General features: G+C 42.1%; 2 protein-coding genes across 3 annotated transcripts in view; both read left to right on the top strand.

Annotated features, from left to right (window-relative positions):
* LOC103123672 (zinc finger protein 709-like) overlaps positions 1 to 23,998 on the top strand; it is a 418,768-nt gene that overhangs the window by 362,483 nt on the left and 32,287 nt on the right. The window lies entirely within an intron of this gene.
* LOC107523148 (zinc finger protein 14-like) overlaps positions 1 to 23,998 on the top strand; it is a 156,889-nt gene that overhangs the window by 101,095 nt on the left and 31,796 nt on the right. Inside the window, exons 1-3 of one of the 2 annotated variants that reach the window (XM_060182115.1) lie at positions 15,701 to 15,896; positions 16,317 to 16,444; positions 20,378 to 20,504. The exons of the other annotated variant lie outside the window; for it this stretch is intronic. Coding sequence (XP_060038098.1) covers positions 16,430 to 16,444; positions 20,378 to 20,504 — 142 coding nt within the window. The 5' untranslated portion in view covers positions 15,701 to 15,896; positions 16,317 to 16,429. Of the gene's footprint in view, positions 1 to 15,700; positions 15,897 to 16,316; positions 16,445 to 20,377; positions 20,505 to 23,998 lie in introns of those variants that run through there. 2 annotated transcript variants of the gene reach the window in all.

Here is a 23,998-nt window from a genome sequence, read left to right as displayed (position 1 = left end):
GCATGAACCAGTGGGGATTAATCCAATGAAAATAATGATTATGTAAATAGACTACAACATCAAGCAATGCAACAGAAGGGTCAAGAAGCAGAATTTAGAAGCATACCAACAGAGTCTGTTTGTCTTGCTGAGTTAGGAGTGTTTCCTCTGGACAGCATATTGTTGGGTTGTGTTTTCTGATCCATCTTACTACTCTGTGCCTTTAAATAAGAAAATTCAGGCCAGTGACATTTATTGATATTATAAATTGAAGATATTTTAATGCCATTCTTGTAGATTTTTAGTGTTCTGATATATAGCATATTTATGGTAGTCTGACTTTATAGGAGAACTTTCAGAAGTTCTTGCAGCACAGGCTTGGTGATAGTTGATTCTTTCAAGTGTTCCTTGTCTGAGAAGGTTTTCATGCCTCCAATTAGTCTGAATGACAGTCTAGCAGGATACAGTAGTCTTGGTTGAAAGCCTTTCTCATTGAGCACTCAGTAGATATCTTGCCATTCTCTTCTGCCCTTTACTGTTTGTGTAGAGAAGTCTGCTGCTAATATTAATGGGTTTTCCTCTGTAGGTGACTCTTTGTTTTTCTCTGGCAGCCTTTAGGATCCTTTCTGTATCCTTATTCTTTTCCATTCTCAATATGGTGTGTCTTGGTGTCTTTAAGTCTGGTTTAATTCTGTTGGGGACCCTCTGGGCTTCTTGAACCTTGATTTCTTTGATGTTGTCTAGATTCGAGAAGTCTCAGCTATTATGTCCTGAAGAATGGTTTCTTCCCCTCCCTCTCTTTCTGCCTCTGGTAAGCCAATAATAAGTATATTATTTCTTTTGAAGTCATCTCATAGGTCTCTTGTTGTTTTCAGTATCTCTTAATCTCTTTTTGAGATCTCTTCTTTTTAAGTTGTCTCTAATTCGTCCTTGATCTTGCTAATTCTGTCTTCAGCCTCATTGATTCTATTCTCTCTGCCCTCTAGTGTTTTCTGGAGTTCATCTGTTTTGTTAGCCTGTTCTGATCCTGTTTTAGCTTGTTCAGCTAGTTGTGTTCTTAGCTCAGCTATTTCAGCTTTCAGCTCCCTAATAACCTTGAGATAATTACTGTTTTCTTCCAGAGCCACATTTGTTTTTTCTGCATTTCTGATGAAAAGTCTTTCAAATTCTTTTCTTACACCTGTGACTATTTCCTTAGCTAGTGTTTGGATGTTGACCTCATAATTTTGTGCTTCACCCTTTTGGTGGCTTTTAGCTGGACTCTTGTCCTGGTTCATTTCTCCAATATTTCTTCTTGTTGGTTTAACCATTCTGTATAGTATGTTATGCGGTCCCTCTCTCAGTACTTTTGAAATGACTGAGCACTCTTGCCTGGAATGACTTGTGTCTCAGTAAGGTACTGAAAGAGTTCATAGTTGTGGAAATTAACAGTTGGTTCAATATTATTCCAATCCCTGAGTTGGAGCACTGTGGCTCTGAAGCCTCTTTTGTTCTTTTCCTTCCCTGTAGGCTATGGGAGCCTCTCGGCTCTTGAACCATAAGTAGGCTTCTTAGCTGAATCACTTGCTCCTGACCAAGAGACAAATCATGGTGGAGGAAGACAGTACAGTGGTTATGCAAAGAGACTCTCAACCCCAAGGATCCAAAGCTCCAGGCTCAATTCAGCTTCTCTGCCATACTGGACAGCACTGCTGGGCCCTGTGAGTGTCTACACAAGTCTCGTTCAGAGCCTGTAGTTTCGTTTTTTTTTTAATTGTATTTTATTTATTTATTTATTTATTCCCTTTTGTTGCCCTTGTTGTTTTATTGTTGTAGTTATTATTGATGTCGTTGTTGTTGGATAGGACAGAGAGAAATGGAGAGAGGAGGGGAAGACAGAGGGGGAGAGAAAGACAGATACCTGCAGACCTGCTTCACCACCTGTGAAGGGACCTGCCTGCAGGTGGGGAGCCGGGGGCTTGAACCGGGATCCTGACGCTGGTCCTTGAGCTTAGCGCCACCTGCGCTTAACCCGCTGCGCTACAGCCCGACTTCCGAGGCTGTAGTTTCTGAGGCAATTATTCACCATGTTCTCCTCAGTAGGACAATGTCAGCGTGGAATGCCAACCCTTCAGCTTCATTACTTTGGTGGGACCTTTCCTAGCTTAAAGGACTCCTTAATTTCATTTTGAGTGGTGTACTTCCTAACAAAGCTTCAAAACGTAGATATAAACCAGGTCCCATGAGATAGGGCATATGTACACATGTATCCATCAGTTAGGGAAAAATATATACCTTAGAGCAAAAGTACACAGTGCTTTGTAGTGAGTCAATAAATGCAGTAAGCAAGTAGAAAGACCTAAAAAGACAGCTTAAAATACCTAAGGAAGGGAAGTCGGGCGGTAGCGCAGCGGGTTAAGCACATGTGGTGCAAAGCCCAAGGACCTGCATAAGGATCCCGGTTCGAGCCCCCGGCTCCCCACCTGCAGGGGAGTCGCTTCACAGGCGGTGAAGCAGGTCTGCAGGTGTCTGTCTTTCTCTCCCACTCTCTGTCTTCCCCTCCTCTCTCCATTTCTCTCTGTCCTATCCAACAATGACATCAATAAGAACAACAATAATAACTACAGCAGTAAAAAACAACAACAGCAACAAAATGGAATAAATAAATAAATATTAAAAAAAAAACCCTAAGGAAATAGTTTCTACTTAGACCTAGATGCCCTCCTCACCAACTTCCTATTACACTTCCCTCAAGTACTCCAAAGCTAACCTTGCCAGACAAAGTAAGGTCTACAAAAGCTGAAAAAGGGAAAAAGCTGGCATACTTTAATGATGACTATTTAGTCACTATCAACCCACCCCATGACCTGGCGCCCTAGTTGGGGACTCCTGGGAGGCCCACACAGACGTGATGGACCTAGACTTCTAATAGATCCCTCTCTCCACTGTCACTGGTCATCTCCATCAGGAACAACATAATGGACTCTTTTGTGAGGCCCTAGAGGATCTTGTCCTCAATGCAGATCAACAATGGCAGAGACTGTTCCGTTCTCTGAAGGGAAGTTGGATAACATACTCTACCTACTACATGAGGAAGATGAGTCCTGAAATTGGTCCTGGAATGTTCCTACTTGTGACCACAGAATGCGAGCTCAGACCTACAGGGATGCAGAGGTTACATAGGTCCCTGTGCTGACTATCGGCCCCAGGTCAAATCAAGGGGTTTTACAGTTTACACTATTTATGCTCTCTTCCCATAATTTGGGTCCACCTGCATATCCAATGGCAGGCTCAAGCAAAAACTAGTAAAGTTAAGAGCCCCTTGGAATATACCTAAAATAGATGTACAGTCTTTCTCCAAAATTGAGACCCCAAATCTTCATCCGCTATATTTTTGCCTTTAGGTTCACTATTAGTCATCAATTTGCTCTGTATCATATCTTAACTCTTTTGCAGCCACCAGGTTGCAAATGGACTTCTCTAGGCAGTTGACCCCAGCAATATGTCCTGGAGCTCCTCTGCCCCAGAGCCCTGCTCCACTAGGGAGAGAGGCATGCTGTGAATATGAATTGACCTGCCAACACTTATGTTCACCGGAAAGCAATTACAGAAGCCAGATGTTCCCCTGTCTACACCTCATAATGATCCTGGGTCCATGCTCCCAGAGGGATAAAGAATAGGAAAGCTTTCAAGGGAGGCGATGGGATACGGAGTTCTAGTGGTGGGGATTGTTTGGAATTGCACCACTCTTACCCTGTGGTCTGGGCCTGGTTTCCATTTTATAAATAAAATTTATTTTAGAAAAGTTAATTCCCTTAATCTTAGCAACTCATACAAATCAAATCTTTTAATTTAACACATTCGATCTTGCCATATTCTCTATTGCTTAATAAATGAATTAACAGAAAAACTCTAATTCTAAAAGTCTGGTGGTAGCACAGCGGGTTAAGTGAATGTGACAAGGACTGGCATAAGGATCCCAGTTTGAGCCCGGGCTCCCCACCTGCTGGGGAGTCTCTTCACAGGCAGTGAAGTAGGTCTGCAGGTGTCTTTCTCTTCCCCTCTCTGTCTTCCCCTCCTCTCTGCATTTCTCTCTGTCCTATCCAACAACGATGACATCAGCAACAACAACAATAAAAAACAGCAAGGGCTACAAATAAATATTTTAAAAAATACAGATGTGAACACCTGTACACTAACACTGAAGCACATCCCCTAAGGGTCCAGCCATTCCTCTGAAGGAACTATGAAGATTAGAAAGTGAGGATTCTTGGAACTTCAGCTTTCTCTCTTTCTCAGAATATACATGTCTACATGGATTATACTTTCTCTCCCTTTCTGTCAGTACTTTCTCCCAATATTCTCATCTCCCTGAAACATGACTGGGTTTCTTGTGGTCTTCCATGTAGGCGTCCCTCCATTAGCTCTGAGTCTAGTTCAGTGGCAGCCTGTCCACTTTTCAAAGCACCAACCTCACCTCTGTGTTCCATTCTGTCCCAGCCTCAGGTAGCCTGCATTAAACCACATCCCCCAAAGCTTCCTGACAACACTGCTGATACCCACAGTTCCAGTTCCATTTACTATTATTATCCATTCATGTTTGCCTGTGAAGTCACCTACAGAGAGCAGAGCAGAGCAGGGCTCAGCATGCACACGGTGCCGGCATGCAGCCCGCAGGGCAGCAGAGGCCGCAGCGCTCCAGGAGCCAGGCTGTGAGCAGGCTGCAGAGTGCGGGTTACACGCTGCACAGCCCGCAGCTCCAAGTGCCCAGGGTGCGGGGTCACAGCGCTGCCCCTCCCATGGCCAAGCAGCAGGGAACAGAGCGAGCAGGAGTCAGCCAACTGGATGAGGAAGCTGGTGGGAGTGTTTTTAACAGCTGAAGCTTCTCTTGTGCTAGTGGAGGAAGACGTCCACCTGCCATTTCTCGCTTTAGTTTTTCAGCCGGCGGGCACACCCTCTGTAGAAGTTGATAGGGCAGCATTCCTGTCACTTCGCAAACTTTGGTTTTGATTGGTTCTGAGAATTGTCCAATCAGAAGTGTAGTTATCTGTGTGACAAGGTATTCATCCTATTAGATTCTTAGGCAGCGATCATAGACCAATCTGGGCGGCAGGTGGGCGGTGCTGCAAGTTGAAAGACACTCCAGGAAGTGAGACACTGGCGCTCCTTCTGGTGCTTGTGGCTCCCCTGGCTTTTCTGTACTTTTGTCTCAGTGTGGCTCTCATCTGCTGCTGATTTCGACTTTGGGGAAGAGTCTTCAGCAAGTTCTGCACTGCATGGGATATGTGAGTGTGGCTCATGGGGGCTGAGATTGGGAGGGGTTGCTGGAGACTTGCTGCAATATTCCGGGATGCAGCCGCGTGTCTGGGCTCCTCCTCCGCATTAGTCTATCATCTGGATTCCCCTTGACCTGCTTTGATAATGTTTTGTTTCCCTTTTTTTGACCGGTGAGTGGGAGCTACGGAACACAGAGTGCTCTTTGGTCAGGGCATGGGATCACCATTCATTTACCTTTTCTTCTCCTCCTCCTCCTCTCCCTGTGGATGGGTGCAGAGTTCCAGGGTCCAGTCCCTTTCTCTACTGAGGGTCGCGGGATCTGGACCCAGGTTCTTAACCCAGGTTGGAAGAGCAAGGAAGGACTTCCTTCCCCAGACAAGGACAGATTCAGGAAACAGCTTGTTTGTCAGCACCTTGCAGCTTCCAATTGAGTCCATTGCAGCTGTGATTGTTCTGCCTTCTTAGTGTCAGGGGTTTCAATAGATAGAAAGTGTTCTAGGGCGGAGGTAGGTAGCCAGCTGTTATGCAGAGATACTCCTGGCGGAGACTTTAAAAAAAAAATACTTATTTATGCCCTTTTATTGCCCTTGCTGTTTTATTGTTGTAGTCATTATTGATATCGTCGTTGTTGGATCGGACAGAGAGAAGTGGAGAGAGGAGGGGAAGACAGGGAGGGGGAGAGACCTGCTTCACCACCTCTGAAGCGACACCCCTGCAGGTGGGGAGCCAGGGGTCAAACCTGCTGTGACTACAGTTCATCTTGTAGCCTGAAAAGGAAGTCAGAGAAGGTGGAGGAATTGGTGGCTCTTCAAGTAAGTGACTTGTCCCAGTTCATAAAGTGTGTCTCCATTTTCTTTTCAATAAGATGCATTTCAAATTGTAAGTGTTCATTTACTGCTTCTGATTTGTCTGGCTCATCTGTGATTTCACCTATTTTTTTTAAAAAAATTATCTTTGGGAGTCGGGCGGTAGCGCAGCGGGTTAAGTACAGGTGGCGCTAAGCACAAGGACCAGTGGAAGGATCCCGGTTCGAGCCCCCGGCTCCCCACCTGCAGGGGTGTCACTTCACAGGCGGTGAAGCAGGTCTGCAGGTGTCTGTCTTTCTCTCCCCCTCTCTGTCTTCCCTTCCTCTCTCCATTTCTCTCTGTCCTATCCAACAACAATGACATCAATAATAACTACAACAACAAAACAACAAGGGCAACAAAAGGAATAAATAAATAAATTTAAAAAAATTATCTTTATTTACTGTATAGAGACAGCCAGAAATTAAGAGGGAAAGGGATGAGAGAGAGAGAGAGAGAGAGCCAAGAGAGACACCTGCAGCACTGCTACACCACCTGCAAAGCATTCCCCCTGCAGGCAGGGACTGGGGGCTTGAACCTGGGCCCTTGTGCACTGTAACATGTGCACTCAACCAGTTGTACCAAAATCCGGCCCTTAATTTCACCTATTTTAAAACTAAACCATTTTACTGGTTAAAAAAAAAAAGGGGGGCGTGGGGGTAAATAGAATAATGGTTAAGCAAAGTGACTCTCATGCCTGAGACTCCAAAGTTCCATGTTCCATCCCCCACATCACAATAAGCCAGAACTGAGCAGTGCTCTGGTTAAACAAACAAACAAACAAAAAAGTAAAACATTTTAGATGCCTCTCCTGATCCACATGTGATGTAAGATTAAGACCCATTTTGCCAGGAGAGGAGACTCAATTTCTCTTTTTTCTTTTTAATATTTTATTGTTGGGTAGAGACAGAGAGACATTCAGAAAGAAGGAGGTAGAGAGGAAGGGAAAGAGAGACCTTCAGATATCTCAGTTGTGGATACCCCCTTACCATTCTTAAAATACCAAGTTTGATCTTTGGCACTGCCTATGCCGAGCTGAGAAGCAGTCTGTGCTTTCCTTCTTATAAAATGAAGAAATAGATTTAAGAAGAAACTTAACTGTTGAAGGGTCTTTTGATAATTCTTGAAGAGCTACTCTCATCCATATTCATCAGTTGTCTCTGACCAGAATGATCAGGAAAGTCTTGGGGGAATATTCACTTATCTACACTTGATCATAGCCAAAAATGATAAGTAGGGAGTCGGATGGTAGCACGTCGGGTTATGTGCATGTGGCCCAAAGCTTAAGGATGGGAGTAAGGATCCTGGTTTGAGCCTCCGGCTCCCCACCTGCAGGGGAGTGGATTCACAAGCGGTGAAGCAGGTCTGCAGGTATCTGTCTTTCTCTCCTCCTTTCTGTCATCCCCTCCTCTCTCCATTTCTCTGTGCTATCCAACAATGATGACATCAATAACAACAAAAATAACTACAACAATGAAACAAGAAGGGCAACAAAAGGAAATAAATAAATATATACAAAAAAAAAAGAAGAAGAAGAAGTGATGGGTCTGCAGTAACACAACGGGTTAAGCGCAAAGACCTGCGGAAGGATCCTGGTTGGAGTCCCCAGCACCCCACCTGCAGGGGAGTTACTTTAAAGGCGGTAAAGCAGGTCTGCAGGTGTCTATCTTTCTCTCCCTCTCTCTGTCTTCCCCTTCTCTCAACATTTCTCTCTGTCCTAACCACGACATCAATAACAACAATAATAACTACAACAACAATAACAAGGGTAAGAAAAGGGAAAATAAATATTTTTTAAAAAGTGATGAGTATCCAGTTTTCCTTATCCAGATACATAATTCTTTTACCTGTGGGATTTTGTAAAGTTCCATAAGTGGTCCAGTATCTTCTAAAAAATCTGGTGTAATTCCTGAAATAACGGCAGCAGAATATGCCCCTTCTCTGTCCTCCCTCTCTCTCTTTTTTTTCTTCTTTTTCCTTTTGTTGCCCTTGTTTAACATTGTTGTGGTTATTGATGTCATTGTTGGTGGACAGCACAGAGAGAAGTGGAGAGAGGAAGGGAAGACCGGGGGAGAGACAGACACCTGCAGACCTGCTTCACTGCCTGTGAAATGAATCCCCTGCAGGTGGGGAGCCAGGGGCTTGAACCGGGATCCTTATGACGGTCCTTGCGCTTTGCACCATGTGTGCTTTACCCGCTGTGCCACCACCCTACTCCCCCTCCCTCTCTTTTATTAACTGTGTCCCTGGCTGTTACAATTAGGACAGTCTGACTCCTCTCCTCCACCCCCATGAGCCCTAGTATGATGTTCACTAAAGAATTATGATGTCTGTTACAGAAATTATACATAGTGAAAGCCAGTGTCAATTTTGGATCAAATAGGTGTTCTTGTCGATCTACTTCATGGCAAAGAGAAAGATCAGAGTATAAAGTGCATTATTTCTTTCCTTGAATTTTTTAAATTTGCCCCTTTTGTTGCCATTGTTGTGGTAGTTATTGTTGTTGATGTCGGTGTTAGATAGGACAGAGAAATGGAGAAAGGAGGGGAAGCCAGAGAGAGAGAGAGAGAGAGAGAAAGACAGACACCTGCAGAACAGCTTCACCGCCTGTGAAGCAACTCTCCTGCAGGTGGGGAGCCGGGGGCTCGAACCCAGACCCTCACACTGGTCCTTGCACTTAGCGCCAGGTGCATTTAACTTGCTGCGCTACCACCCAACTCCCAATGTGCCCCTAAATGGAGGGCACAACATCAGAGACTGAGATCAAGTCACTCAGTTCAGGGACATCTTTGAAAGAATACCAAGTAATACAATATACTTAAATCTCTTTAAAAATTTTTCTTCATTACTTTATTTACTTATTGGATAGAGAAAGCCAGAAGTCAAGAGGAAGGGGGGACACAGAGGGAGAGAGAGAGAGAGAGAGAGATACCTGCAGCCCTGCTTCAACACTTGCAAAGCTTTCCCCCTGCAGGTTGGGACTGGGGGCTGGAACCTGGGTCCTTGAGCATTGTAACATGTACCCTCAACCAGGTGTGCCACCACCCAGCCCCTTCTTAAATCTTTTAGAGCTCCAGACATTATCACACCTAGTTGAGTTCACAAGGCTAGTTGGGGAAGGGCCTTTGTTAAACTCCTTGTTCCCAGCTGCAGGGGGAGCTTCTTTAGTGGCAAAGCAATACCACAGGTCTCTCTTTTTTCTTCCTACTTACCTACCCCTCCTCTCCCATTTTCTCTCTCTAATTAAATCCAATAAAAGAAAAGGAAAAAAATTCTGTCTATAGCAGTGGAATCATTATACAGGCACTGAGTTTAGTAATTCTCAATGACAATTTTTAAAATTTTCTTTATTTATTTATTGGATAGTGACAGCCAGAAATCCAGAGGGAAGGAGGAGGAGAGAGAGAGAGGGAGGGAAATGGAGAAACACCTGCATACCTACATCACCACTCACAAAGCTTTCCTTCCAGGTAGGGACCAGGGAATTGAACCTGTGTTCTTCGCATTGTAACGTGTACTCTACCAGGTATGCCACCACCGAGCCCACTTTTTTTTTTTTTTTTTAACCAGAGCACTGCTCAGGTCTGCTTTATGGTGTTGCAGGGGATTGAACCTGGGACTTTGGAGCTTAGGCATGAGAGTCTCTTTGCATAACCATTATACTATCTACCTCTGCCTCCCAGCCCACTTAAAAAAAAAAAATTAAATTAAAAATATATATACATTTTTATTTTTACCAAATATCTCTTCATTGTATGTTTAAATTTACTTTCATACTTTATTCTTTTTATTTATTTATTCCCTTTTGTTGCCTTTGTTGTTTTATTGTTGTTATTGATGTTGGATAGGACAGAGAGAAATGGAGACAGGAGAGGAAGACAGAGAGGGGGAGAGAAAGATAGACACCTGCTGACCTGCTTCACCACCTATGAAATGACACCTCTGCTGGTGGGGAGCCGGGGGGCTTGAACCACCTTATACCTCGAACATCCTTATACCTGTCTTGCCCATTGCGCCATCTGTGCTTAACCACTTGCTACTGTCCAGATCCCTTTTGTATTTTACTCTAATTCACTTCTAAATATATTTTAGCATCCCAGATTTACTGCTTCATCCTTTGTATTGAATTCTGAGAGGCCACAGAGCAGAGAATCACATAAATGTCCCATAGAAATAAATTCAGGTGGTCGGGCGGTGGCGAAGTGGGTTAAGTGCATGTGACACAAAGCTCAAGGACCAGCCTAAGGATCTCGGTTTGAGCCCTGGCTCCCCACCTGCAAGGAGTTGCTTCACAGGCGGTGAAGCAGGTCTGCAGGTGTCTGTCTTTCTCTCCTTTCTGTCTTCCCCTCCTCTCTCCATTTCTCTCTGTCCTAACCAACAACGAACAACATCAACAATGGTAATAATAATAATAATAAGCACAACGAGGCTACAACAACAAGGGCAACAAAAGGGGGAAAAATGGCCTCCAGGAGCGGTGGATTCATGGTGCAGGCCCCGAACCCAGCAATAAACCTGGAGGGGGGAAAAAATGAAATTCAACATCTTTATATCACTGTTTCAATTTAATATCACCACATCCCAGTTAATTTTTTTGTTGTTGTTGTTTATATCTAGTTCTCCAGGGATGTTGGGTTGGGTTATCAAGACTACATAACTAAAGTTTTTAAATATTTTTATTTTTTATTTATCAGTGCAATATTCAGTTCTGGTTTATGATGCTGCAGGGGATTGAACCTGGGATTCTGGAGCTTCAATAAGGAGATTCTCATTGCATAACCCTTATGCTATCTACTCCTGCACATCACCCCTTTTTTTTTTTAATGAGGTAAATGTTCATTTTTTATTTTTTTACTCTATAGGGGCGTTATGCCAGTGTCTGTCTTTCTCTCCCCCTCTGTCTTCCCTTCCTCTCTCCATTTCTCTCTGTCCTATCCAACAACAGCTAGCAACAACATCAGTAATAACTACAACATTAAAGCAACAAAGGTAACAAAAGGAAAGAAAGAAAAAAGAAATTTTAATTATTTATTTTGAAGTCATCCCATATGTCTCTGTTGTTATTTTCAATATCTTTTTTTAAATTTTTTTTTAAATTTTATTTATTTATTTATTCCCCTTTTGTTGCACTTGTTGTTTTATTGTTGTAGTTATTATCGATGTCATTGTTGTTGGATAGGACAGAAAGAAATGGAGAGAGGAGGGGAAGACAGACACCTGCAGACCTGCTTCGCCGCCTGTGAAGCGACTCCCCTGCAGGTGGGGAGCCAGGGGCTCAAAGCTGGATCCTTTTGCCAGTCCTTGAGTTTGGCGCCACCTGCGCTTAACCCGCTGCGCTACCACCCGACTCCCCTATTTTCAATATCTCTTAATCTCTTTTTGAGATATCTTACTTCTTTTTTTAGTTGTCTCTAATTCATCCTCCCTTAACTTAATCACTGACTCTAATTCATCCTCCTTCTTAACTTAATCACTGACTCCTGACCAAGAGATAAAGCAGGGTGTGTCAGAGATAGTCCAGTGGTTATGCAAAGAGACTTTCACAGCCCCACAGCTATGCCACAGAGGTATAGGTCTTCTCCTGAGTTTCCTGGTTAGATGTCTGTCCCCTGGTGTCCCTCCCTGCTGCTGCTCCAGATTCTGACGGCAGTAGCAGTGGAGACTCAGGGTTGCACTTTGGGGAGTCTCCGGGGAGTCCTCTCCTCCCTTCAGCTGTCCCCTTGTTGGTGGAACAGACTGGAGGTGGTGTCTCAAATGATAAATCGCTGGACTGTTACTAGCCACTTAATCTCTCCCTAGGCTCCTCTCTGTCACCAGCCACGGTGTCTGCACTCACCGGTGCTTTGGTGGGTTCCTGTAGTCGTTCTAGTCCTGTCTTGTTCGGTCCCAGGTGATCTTCTTTGGTATTCCTAGTTGATCCGGGAGAGGAGAGGCAGGGGCAGGGGCAGGGGCAGGGGCAGGGGCTTGAACTGGCATCCTTACGCAGGTTCTTGTGCTTTGCGCCACATGCACTTAACCTGCCGTGCTACCGCCCGACTCCTGGTCTATAGATTTTTGTTTATTTGTTTGTTTATTGGTTTGGAATGATTTGTTATCAGGGTGGTGTAGCTTCATAGAAACTGGAAGGAAGAGAATCTACTAGTAGTGCAGTGGGTTAAGCTTAGGTGCCACAAAGTACAACTGCCATAAGGATCCTAACTTGAGTCCCTGGCTCCCTACCTACAGGGGAGTCACTTCACAAGCAGTGCACCAAGTCTACAGGTGTCTATCTTTCTCTCCCCCTTTCTGTTCCCCTCCCCTCTCCATTTCTCTCTCCTATCCAACAGTGACAATAAAACAACAAGGTTAAGAAATAAATTTTTTTTTAAAAAAAGAAACTGGGGAGTTTGGCAGTAGCATAGCTACTCAAGCAAGCACATGTGGTGCAAAGTAGCTATACTACTGCCCAATCCTAAGGACCAGCCTTAGGATGCCATTTCTTGCCTTGGCTCCCCACCTACAGGGGAGTCACTTCACAGGTGATGAAGCAGGTCTGTAGGTGTCTGTCTGTCTCTCCCCTTTCTGTTCTTACTCCTCCTCTCTCCATTTCTCTCTGTCCTGTCCAACAATGACAACATCAATAACAACAATAAACCAACAAGGGCAACAAAAAGGAATAAATAAATAAATAAACATAAAAAATAAACTGGAAGGGAGTAGTCCTGTGTTCTCAATCTTTTGGAAGTTTTTTATTTTTTAAGTGTTTTATTGGTTTATTATTGGATAGAGACAGAGAGAAATTGAGAGGGATGGGGAAGATAGAAAGGTAGGGAGACAGAGAGACACCTGTAGCTCTGTTTCACCACTCATGAAGCTCTCTCCCTGCAGGTGGGGACCAGGGGCTTGAACCTGGGACCTTGTGCACTGTAAAGTGAGCACTTAACCAGGTGTGCCACCGCCTGGCCCCTTTAAAGATATTTTTTTAAGTACATAAATAAACTCTTCCTTGAAGGCTTTGTAGAATACATTTGTAAAAGCATCTGGTCCAGGACTTTCATTCTTGGGAAGGTTTTTGGTAACTGTTTCAATTTTGTTGGTTATGATGGGTCTATTGATATTTTCTATTCTTCTTTGTTTAATTTTGAAATTTTTTAGATATCTAGAACTTGTCTATTTCTTCCATGTTCTCTCATTTGGTGACATATAGTTGTTGATCGAAGCCTCTCATGATTTGTTGTGTTTCTGTGTTTTCTCCTGTGATATCTGCTGTTTCATTTACAATCCTATGTGAGTCCTCTCCCTTTTCTCTTTTGTGAGTTTGGATAAGGTTTATTGATTTTTTTTGTTTGTTTACTCCTCTTAGGAATCAACATTTAACATTTCTTAATCTGTTGTAGTCCTCTATTATTTTGGTTTTTTTTTTTAATTTAATATTTATTGAATAGAGACAACCAAAATTGAGACAGAAGGAGTAGATAAGAGGGAGAGATACAGAGAGAAACCTGTAGCATTGCATCACCACTCTCAAAGGCTTTCCCCCTACAGGTGGGGACCAGGGCTGAACTGGGTCCTTGCTCATTGTACCATGTGTACCAGTACATGGCCCCTGGTTCTCTTATTATCTCTCTTCTTTCTTTCTTTCTTTCTTTCTTTCTTTCTTCCTTCCTTCCTTCCTTCCTTCCTTCCTTCCTTCCTTCCTTCCTTCCTTGCTGAACAATCATAGACCTAAAAGCTGGAATAGTGCAGATGAAGAGTTGGGTGGGGTCCTCCACTTTGTAGATAGCTAGTAGGCATATTTTAATTATATTTCAAAGGATCTATAGCTATACTAGTGTTTATTTTGCCTGAGCCAGGAATCTGAAATGCAGGTGGATCCTAATTATTGTCTGGGGAGATGATGTCATGGCTGGGAAAAGGACCAGAAAGTTGGATCAGGGAAGACAGTAATATTGGACAGGGGTATAAATATTACTGTAAACCCCATTGATTTTATCTGATCTGGGGCCCATAATTAGCTTAGGAGCCTGTGTGACCTCTTTATTCCTCTAGATCTGATCTCACATTCTGTGGTCCTGAGTAGGAACATTCCATGCTGCCCCATTATTGAGCTATCTTCCTCAGGTGTACCATAGAGTATGTTGTCCATCCTCCGAATTCAGAGGATGGAACATTCTCTACCATTGTTGATTCAGGTTGAGGGCAAGGTCCTATGGGGCCCCACAACAGGGTCTGTTTTGTTGTTCCTGATAGAGATGACCTGTAACAGTGGAGAGAGGGATTTATTTGAGGTCTAGGCCCATCAAGTCTGTTTGGGAATTTCAGTATTCCCCGAGTAGGGCCTCAGCTGGCTGTGCTCATTCTTATGTGCTTCAACCATTTGTAGGCTTTTATCTAACCTTTTGTCCTAGTTCATTTTTTTAGTGTTTCTTCTTAGTTTAACCATTGTATATGCATTGGTCTCATTTATGTCATTTACATATAATATGTTTATTAGTGGCCAATATAGAGGCTTAGCAGTAGAGCACAGGATTTGCTTGTGTGAGCTCCTAGACTCAATCTCTGTCACTCTATATGCCAGACCAGTACTCTGGCTTCTCTCTTTGAATGTCATGAGTATATAAATCCTTTTTTTTTTTAGTTTTTATTTATAAAATGGAGACACTGACAAGATCATAGGATAAGAGGGTACACAATTCCCACCACCAGAACTCCATATTTTTAAGGATTTACTTCTTAATGGGAGAGGGGAGGAGAGAGAGTACCAGAGCATCACCCTGCCATCTGGGATGGCACAGATCAAACTCAGGACCTCATGTGAGTCCAGTGCTTTGTCCACTGCACGACCTTCTGGGCTACAAGTAGATACATTTTTATGGGTGGAGGTGTGGCTTAGCAGGTAGGGTACAGGACTTTCATGTGTGAAGACCTGGGTTTGGTTCCTGGCATTGAATGGGCCAGAACTTAGTGACATTCTAGTCTCTCTTTCACTCTTTGTGTCTCACAAAATTGATATATTTTTAAATAAAATTTTAAAAATATGTAGTATTAACTGTACTGCAAATCATTGTATCTCCCAAAAAAATGATTTGAAGAAAAATTAAAAAATGTCATATGATATTTTGAGGTCCTTCTCTCAGTACTTTTCAATTCACTAAAACCCTCTTATGTTATTTTATCTTCCCTGTCGGTGATTGGACCCTGCAGGCTCCTTAACTATAAGTAGATCCTGTAGCATAATTACTCCTTCCTGACCAAGAGATAAAAGAGTGTGGGAGAGATTGCACAGTGGTTATGAAAGAGACTCTCAATGCCCTGAGGATCCAGAGCCCCAGGCTGAATTCAACTGCTCTGCCAGCAGTTAGAGTGAAGAAGGTTCAGAGGCAATTCTTCTTCTTCTAGCGTTTGCCCTTCTTCCATAGCCAGTCAACAGCATCAGGTTGAGCCTGATGTAAAGTTTCGAGGCCTCCTTTGAATCTGGAGAGGTGGCAGTCGTTGACTATGTGGGTCATAGTCTGTCTGTAGCCGCAGGGGCAGTTCAGGTCGTCTCTGGCTCCCCAGCGATGGAACATAGCGGTGCACCGGCCATGGCCTGTTCGATAGCGATTGAGGAGGGCCCAATCATAACGTGCTAGAGGCAATTATTCACCATGTCTCCCAGTTCATCAGAAAAACAATGTGGAAAGGCTCCCACTATACAGTCCCACCTCTAGACCACCAGGGTCTGGGTCTTCTCCTGAGTTTCCTGGATAGTCTTCTGCCCCTATGTCAGCACAGAGCCTCCATCTGATGCTCCAGCCTCCAAGGGAAAGTAGCAGTGGAGACTCACAGTTACATTTGGTGAGTCTTAGGAGGTCCTCTCTTCTGTTCAGCAGTCATTTTGTTAATAAAACTGACTGGAGGTGTTGCTTCAACTTGCAAACTACCAGACTGTTATCAGCCACTCAAGAGTAAATATAGGCTTTTAGCCCCTGTAATCTCCCCCTAGACTGCTCTCTGACCTCAATCCACACGTTTGCAATCTCTGTGACTTGGTGGGTTCCCAAGGTAGTCCTAGTCTTATCTTATTGCGTTCTCAGGTGATCTTCTTTGCTATTCCTAGTTTACTGAGCAAAGGAGAGGAACACAGCAGTTAAGTGTACCGTAGCCCTGCCCCCAGATGACTCTATCCAATGGGCTTGTCCTTATTCATAAATCTCTTCTCTTCACATGAAAAGCTTGGCATTGGGCCTTCTGTGCATTACAGTGTCTTCCCTATAGGTTCAGTGCTTCTCAGAAAAGAGGCCTTGATGGTGGGTTAAAATCCTAGTCTGAAGCTCCTGCTATGATTTCTCTTCATTGCCTGGCCTAAAAGAAAACTGAAAGAGGAAGGAATGGCAGTTTCTCAGGTAAGTGATATGTTCCACATCTGATTCTGTCCTTTTTCTCCTGAATAAGTTCCTTCAATTTATAAATGTATTCTATATGTTATACATGTTTATTTCATTGCTTTTCTATTTGCCTACATATTTCTCTTTCTCCCTACTCTTATCACCAGGGTTCTCACTGGAACTCAGTGTCTACACATTGTCACCAGTCTTTGCTACCATGTTAGGTATACATTTAGATAGAGATGAAGTAAAAAGAGTGGAGGGAGGGAGAGAAAGTTCAGGAGAAACTACTGTGGCAGTGTTCCTCCATTTGTGAAGCTTCCCTTGCAGGTGTTGGATGGAGATGTGGCTTGAGCCTGGAATCTCAGAGGAACATTCTAGGCTGCACTAATTTCAGGACCAGTCTTCCTCAAGTGGCAGAATAGGGTTACTAAGCCGCCCTTCAGAGAGTAGGGCAATCCTTTCCATGGCTGCTTTAGTGAGGGCAAGTTGCTGAGAGCCCCACAAGAGAGCTTATGATGACATTCCTGCTGGGTGTGTCCAGTGACTGTGAAGAGTGGGATCTGTTAGAGGTCTAGGCCCAACAGATATATAGAAATCCACACTGGGACTCCAATGTGTCCTGGACCCCCAGCTCCACAGAGCTACCTCACTAGGGAAAGACAGAACTGGGATGCAGGTATGGATTGACCTGTCAATGTCCATGTCCAGAGGAGAAGCAATTACAGAAACCAGAGCTTTCACCTTCTGCTCCCCATGTAGATGTTTGGTCCATACTTCCAGAAACATAAAGAATAGAGAAAGTCCTAAGGGGGTAAGGGACATGAAACTCCTGTGAGGAGAATTGAATTGTATGGAATTGTACCTCCCTTATCTCACAATCTTGTCAATCATCATTAAATCACATATAAAAGGTGGGGGGAGGGTGATGGAAATAAAATACCTCTCAAAAGGAAAACATAATCACACAATACATTCCATTTCCTGATTCCCGTTGTTATCTTCAACATGGACATTGGCAGGTTGATTGATACCCCCAGCCTGTTTCTATCTTTCCCTAGTGAGATACAACTCTGGGGAGTTGATGTTTCAGGACACATTGGTGAGGTTCTCTGCCCAGGGAAGTCAGGTTGGTGTTATGGTAGTGTCTGCAACTTGGTAGCCCAAAGGGGATAAGTTATAAAGCAGGACAACTTTATTTTTAAGATTTTTGTTAAATAAATTTTTTATTGTCTATATGTTGGATAGAGACAGCTATAAATTATGAAAAGGTGGGGGGAAGAACAGAGAGGGAGAGAGACAGAGACCTGCAGCCACTGCTTCACCACTCATGAAGATTTCCTCCTGCACGTAGGGACTGGGGGCTTGAAACCATATCCTTAAACATTGTAACAGATAAGCTCAAACATATGCACCACCACCTGACCCCTCTTTTATAAGATTTTATTTGTTTATATGTGAGAAATGATAGGAGAGAGTGAAAGAACCAGACATCACTCTGGTACATGTTCTGCCAGGGACTGAACTCAGGATGTCATGGTTGAGAGTCCAAAGCCTTATCTATAGTGTCACCTCCTGGATCGTGACTTTTTTTTTTTTTTTTAATAAACGGGAATCTAAAGGTAAGAAAAGAAAAGATGGGACTACTGGTCTTTATATGGGAAGAATCTAGCAAGTCTTTTTTAGGTATAGTAGTTTTTAACTAGAGCATTGTTCACCTCTAACTTATATAATACACGGGTTAAACTTTGAACATTGGACATGAAAACATCAACCACGAATGTCTTTGTGTAACTATTCTGCTCTATCCCCAGTCCCAAACTACATTTTTTATGAATACTTGCCCAAGACATTTATGATTTTTCTGATTTTTCAAATGAACAAACATAGCACAACCATCCCTCTTCCATGATGTCATAGGACCTCCCATGTAATGCCATGGTTGAGAAGTAGACTGTGACAAGACATGCACCCTACAACTGTGGTTCCACCAAGCTAAACAAGGTGCCCTTGATAATCTTATGTATGTGAGTAAATATATATTTTAGGCAAAGAGTAAGAGAAGTATGAAGACCACAACCCCAAAACTTCCTTCAGTTCCATAGGGACTGGGCTTGGACCCAGTCATGCACCTGGTAAACATGAGTGCATATATGATATAGAAAACTTACAAGGCCAGTATACCTCCATAGCCATCGGCACCCTGGTCTTACCCAATTATTTTCTGCTTAATGATATCCCAGTCCTCAGATGTCACATGGAGAGCTAGAAGCTCTGACACAGTGATTCACAAGTAAAGATTAAGTAAGACTGTCACTTTCCATATATTGACTCAACACACTAGAACCTCACTCACTACACTGAACACCAATAAATTAATGTCGTTTGATACTCATGGGTTTGAAAAATTGAAAGTGATATCCTTATTTTATTTTATCAACACTGTTTTCCAAGGCAATGTCTTGCACAAATGTAATTTCACCTTTCCCGGGCTACTTGTTCATTCATAGACACCACAGCTCTTGAGCTTTCTTTCTTTCAATGGTACCACCCATATGCTGCCAGGTCTGGACCCTGGACCTTATCCATGTCAAAGCACAATCTCAGACTGGTAAAATGTCTCTTTGACCCTCTCTTTTTAAATTCTTCATTTATTTATTTTTATTAGTGACTTATTATTGATTTACATAGTGATACAATAACCAGGGGCAAAATTCCCCTGTCCCCACCAACTTCCACTGGAAACTGCAGTGATTCTTTGAAGGTCCCAGGTATGTGTTGACTGTTATTTCTATAACTGTCTATCTGTACATATATATATATTTGCCCATTTTAATTGTCATGCAAAGAATATTAATGCCTAAAGGTCTACAGTCATAAATTTAATCTCCAGGGAGTCGGGTGGTAGCACAGTGGTGGTGCAAAGTGGAAGGACCTGCATAAGGATCCCGGTTCAAGCCCCCGGCTCCCCACCTACAGGAGTGTCACTTCACAGGTGGTAAAGCAGGTCAGCAGGTGTCTGTCTTTCTATCCTCCTCTCTGTCTTTCTCTCCTCTCTCCATTTCTCTGTCCTAAACAACAACAATGACAACAATAACTTCAACAATAAAACAACAAGGTCAACAAAAGAGAATAAATAACTAAATATTTTTGAAAAATTTAATGTCCAGAATCACCAGAAAGCAGAACTGAGCATTGTTCTGTCTCCTTTTATATATGTCTTTCATTAATACATAAATATAATAGTAAAAATACTATGGTCCATGGCCAGCAAAACAGCTCACTTAAATTAGTAGCTTCTTTGCCATACTCATGGTCACTATTTGAGCCAGCCCCTCCCCACCCCCCAGTAAACTGCACCTTCAGTGCTGGGATGTCTTTCTTTTTTTTCTTCTTCTATATAAAAAGTCATAATGATAATAAAATAAAAGATAGCATGGATCAGTAAAGCCTCAGTGATAAAAACATAAACAGGAAAGCAAATTACGTTGTTCATTGGATGCTCTTCCAGACCTGACTCTGTTCTGCTTGCACCTGTTTCTCCAGCCTCTCAGGTACACTTAATACATTAACTTCACTCTGTCACATGAGATGCCACGGATTGGACTCAGGAGCACATGCTAAAAAAAGTCCAGTGCTATAATCACTGTAGCAATCACTGTATCACCTTTCATGATGTGAGGTATTTGATGATCAAGTCACCAAAGATATGTTTGGAGATGAGACGGTCATCAGCTTCATAAACTAAAAACTGGATGGCTAATCTGCTATCACTATGAAGTATTTCATTTATTTCCTTATTTTACCAAGCAGTGCTTAGCTCTGGCATATGGTAGTGTGGGGACTGAATCTAGGACTTCAACCTCAAGCATGAGAGTCTCATTACATAACCATTATACTATCTACCACCCTGAAATGTTTTCTCATATAAATACAATGCATATATTTTAGTGCTCAGTGACCCCTGAAGACGTAACTGTGATATTCACTCAAGAGGAGTGGGCACTATTAAATCCTTCAGAGAAGAAACTCTACAGAGATGTGATGTGGGAAACCATTGTGAACTTTGTCTCAATAGGTATTTATAATATTCATTAATTTGTCAAGTAAAAGACCAAAATTGTTTGTCTACCAAAGTAAATGGAGCCACTATTAAGTCACGACGGTGTGAATGTGATTATGACTAAAGATGAATCAAAAATCCAATATAATTGTATAATTTCTCGCATTTTTGTATTTTTAGGCAAATTACAAGGGGACTATTCTACAAAAGAGCAGCATAAACACCAAGGAAGTAAACAAAGGTTTGAGTCACAAGTCATAATAAAAAATACTGGTTGAGCACACATGTTAGAATGCACAAGGACCCAGGTTTGAACCCCGCCCTTCCTCTGCAAGGGGAAAGCTTCACAAGTGGTGAAGCAGGACTGCAGGTGTCTCTCTGTTTTTCTGCCTCTCTATCTCCTCCTTCCCTCTCAATTTGTGGCTGTCTCTATCCAATAAGTAAGTAAAGATAATTTTAAAAAGTGTTTTTTTTTTTTTATATATTTATTTTATTCCCTTTTGTTGCCCTTGTTTTTTTTTTTTATTGTTGTAGTTATTATTATTGTTGCTGTCGTTGTTGGATAGGACAGAGAAATGGAGAGAGGGAGGGGAAGACAGAGAGGAGGGGAGAAAGATAGACACCTGCAGACCTGCTTCACTGCCTGTGAAGTGACGCCCCTGCAGGTGGGGAGCCGGGGTTCGAACCGGGATCCTTATGCCGGTCCTTGTGCTTAGCGCCACCTGCGCTTAGCCCGCTGCACTACAGCCCGACTCCCTAAAAAAGTGTTTTTAAAGTTTCAGCACAAAGACAAATCTTGCTATTAAAAAGGTAGTTCAGTTAAATACAGAACACCTATAAATATATGATTGCTTGTGACTTAATCCATTTATGTGTTATATAAACAATTGTGGTGTTTACCTGTTTTTCATAAAGCTTTTTAAATTTTTATCTGTGAGAGCCTTTTAGTTTATTTTTTGTCATTGTCAGTATACAATTTTTTAAAAATTTATTTCCCCTTTTGTTGCCCTTGTTTTTTCATTGTTGTTGTAGTTACTATTGTTATTATTATTGATGTTGTTATTGTTAGATAGTTCAGGGAGAAATGGACAGAGAGGGGGAGCGAAAGATAGACACCTTCTGCCCTGCTTCACCGCCTCTGAAACAAGTACCCTGCAGGTGAGGAGCCGGGGGCTTGAACCAGGGTCCTTCTGCCAGTGCTTGCACTTTGCTCCTTGTGTACTTAACCCACTGAGCTATCGCCTATCTCCGTGTATAAAAATTTTATACCTGGAGTCCTGCGGTAGCACAGTGCGTTAAGCGCAGGTTGTGCAAAGTGCAAGGACGGGCGTAAGGATCACGGTTGGAGCCCCTGGCTCTCCACCTGCAGGGGAGTCGCTTCACAGGTAGTGAAGCAGGTCTGCAGGTGTCTAGCTTTTCTTCCTCTCTCAGTCTTCCTCTCCTCTCTCCATTTCTCTTTGTCCTATCCAACAATAACAGCAGTAACAACAACAATAATAACTTCAACAATAAAACAACAAGGGCAACAAAAGGGAATAAATAAGGAAATAAATAGTAAAAAAATTTTAAGTCAAGTGTATTGATAAATTCTGTGGGTTTGTTATATATGATAATGACCTGCATTTTCATTTAAAATTGAGTTTTGTTTGTATTTGTTAAAATCTCATTAAATATTTCTCACTGCTTTACAGTAATATAGTCAAAATCACTGAAGCCAAAGAAAGAAGTCAAGATGGTGAAAAACCTGAAGAACGTGAAGTAGACAATCAAGTATTCACTTATTGTAGTTATCTTCAAAAGCAGAAAATAATTCCCATTGTAGAGAAATCTTATGAATGTAAACAATGTAGTAAAACATTCAGGCGATCCAGTCATCTTCAGATACATGAAAGAACTCACAGTGGAGACAAACCCTTTGAATGTAAACAGTGTACTAAAACATTCAGTCGATCTTATAGTCTTCAGGTACATGAAAGAATTCACAGTGGAGCGAAGCCCTATGAATGTAAACAATGTAGTAAAACATTCCGTCAGTCAAGTCATCTTCGGACACATGAAAGAACTCACAATGGAGAGAAACCCAACGAATGGAAACAGTATACTAAAACATTCATATTTTCCTCTTTTCGGAATCATGAATTGGCTCATAGTAGAGACAAATCCTATGAATGTAAACAATGTCATAAAGCATTTAGATTTTACAGTTCTTTTAAGACTCATGAAAGCATTCACAGTGGTGACAAACCCTATGGATGTAAACAATGTAAAGCATTCAATCAATTAGGTAATCTTCCAATACATGAAAGAATTCACACTGGAGAAAAACCCTATGAATGTAAACAATGTAGTAAAACATTCAGTCAATTATCTAATCTTCGAACACATGAAAGAATTCACACTGGAGAAAAACCCTATGAATGTAAACAATGTAGTAGAACATTCAGTGAATTCAGTCTTCTTAGGACACACAAAAGAACACACAGAGGATTGAAACACTACGAATGTAAACAATGTACTAAAACATTCCGTGGACTCAGTCGTCTTCGGATACATGAAAGAATTCACACTGGAGACAAACCCTATGAATGTAAACAATGTCATAAAGCATTTAGAGAATCCAGTTCTCTTAGGAAGCATAAAAGAATTCACAGTGGTGAAAAACCCTATGAATGTAAGCAATGTAGTAAAACATTCACTCAATTATGTAATCTCCGAACACATGAACGAATTCACACTGGAGAAAAACCCTATGAATGTAAACAATGTAGTAAAACATTCAGTCAATTATGTTCTCTTCAGATACATGAAAGAATTCACAGTGCAGAGAAACCTTATAAATGCACACAATGTAATAAAACATTCAGAGATTCCAGTACTTTTAGGATACATGAAAGATCTCACAGTGGAGAGAAACCTTATGAATGTACACAATGTAGTAAAAGGTTCACTTGTTCCCGTTCTCGTCAGAGACATGAAAGAACTCACAGAGAGAAACCTTATGAATGTGAACAAAGCAGTAAAGCGCCAGAATGTCCCTCTACTCTTCAGGTATATGAAAGAAGGCACAGTGGAGAGAAACCCTATGAATATAAAGAATACAGTCAACTTTTCCTTTATGTCACTACTAATTGAGCATATGAAAATAGGCACCATGTCAATGAGAGTCAAATCAGTAATCTTGGAAGAAACGAAATTGCTGACAGTGGAGAGAAATAATGACATTTTAAATGATTGGAGATTACAGTTCGATATGAACAAGTGAACACACCTGTGACTTATATAAATGTAAGGAATTTAAGCATTTTAATTCTAATACTATGAGAAACCTTTATGGTACATAAACTTTATTAAATTTGAATACTGATTAAATATTCAAATAGAATGACATTTTCACACATCTGAATTACTAACATTAGAAAAAATATCAGTAGTGGTCCGGGAGGTGGCGCAGTTGATAGGGCATCAAATTCTTGAGCATGAGGTCCTGAGTTCAATCCCTGGCAGCACAT

Source organism: Erinaceus europaeus, chromosome 23 (assembly GCF_950295315.1).
Source record: "Erinaceus europaeus chromosome 23, mEriEur2.1, whole genome shotgun sequence".
NCBI classification, from domain to species: Eukaryota; Metazoa; Chordata; class Mammalia; order Eulipotyphla; family Erinaceidae; genus Erinaceus; species Erinaceus europaeus.
This window is presented reverse-complemented; position numbering and strand designations above follow the sequence as displayed.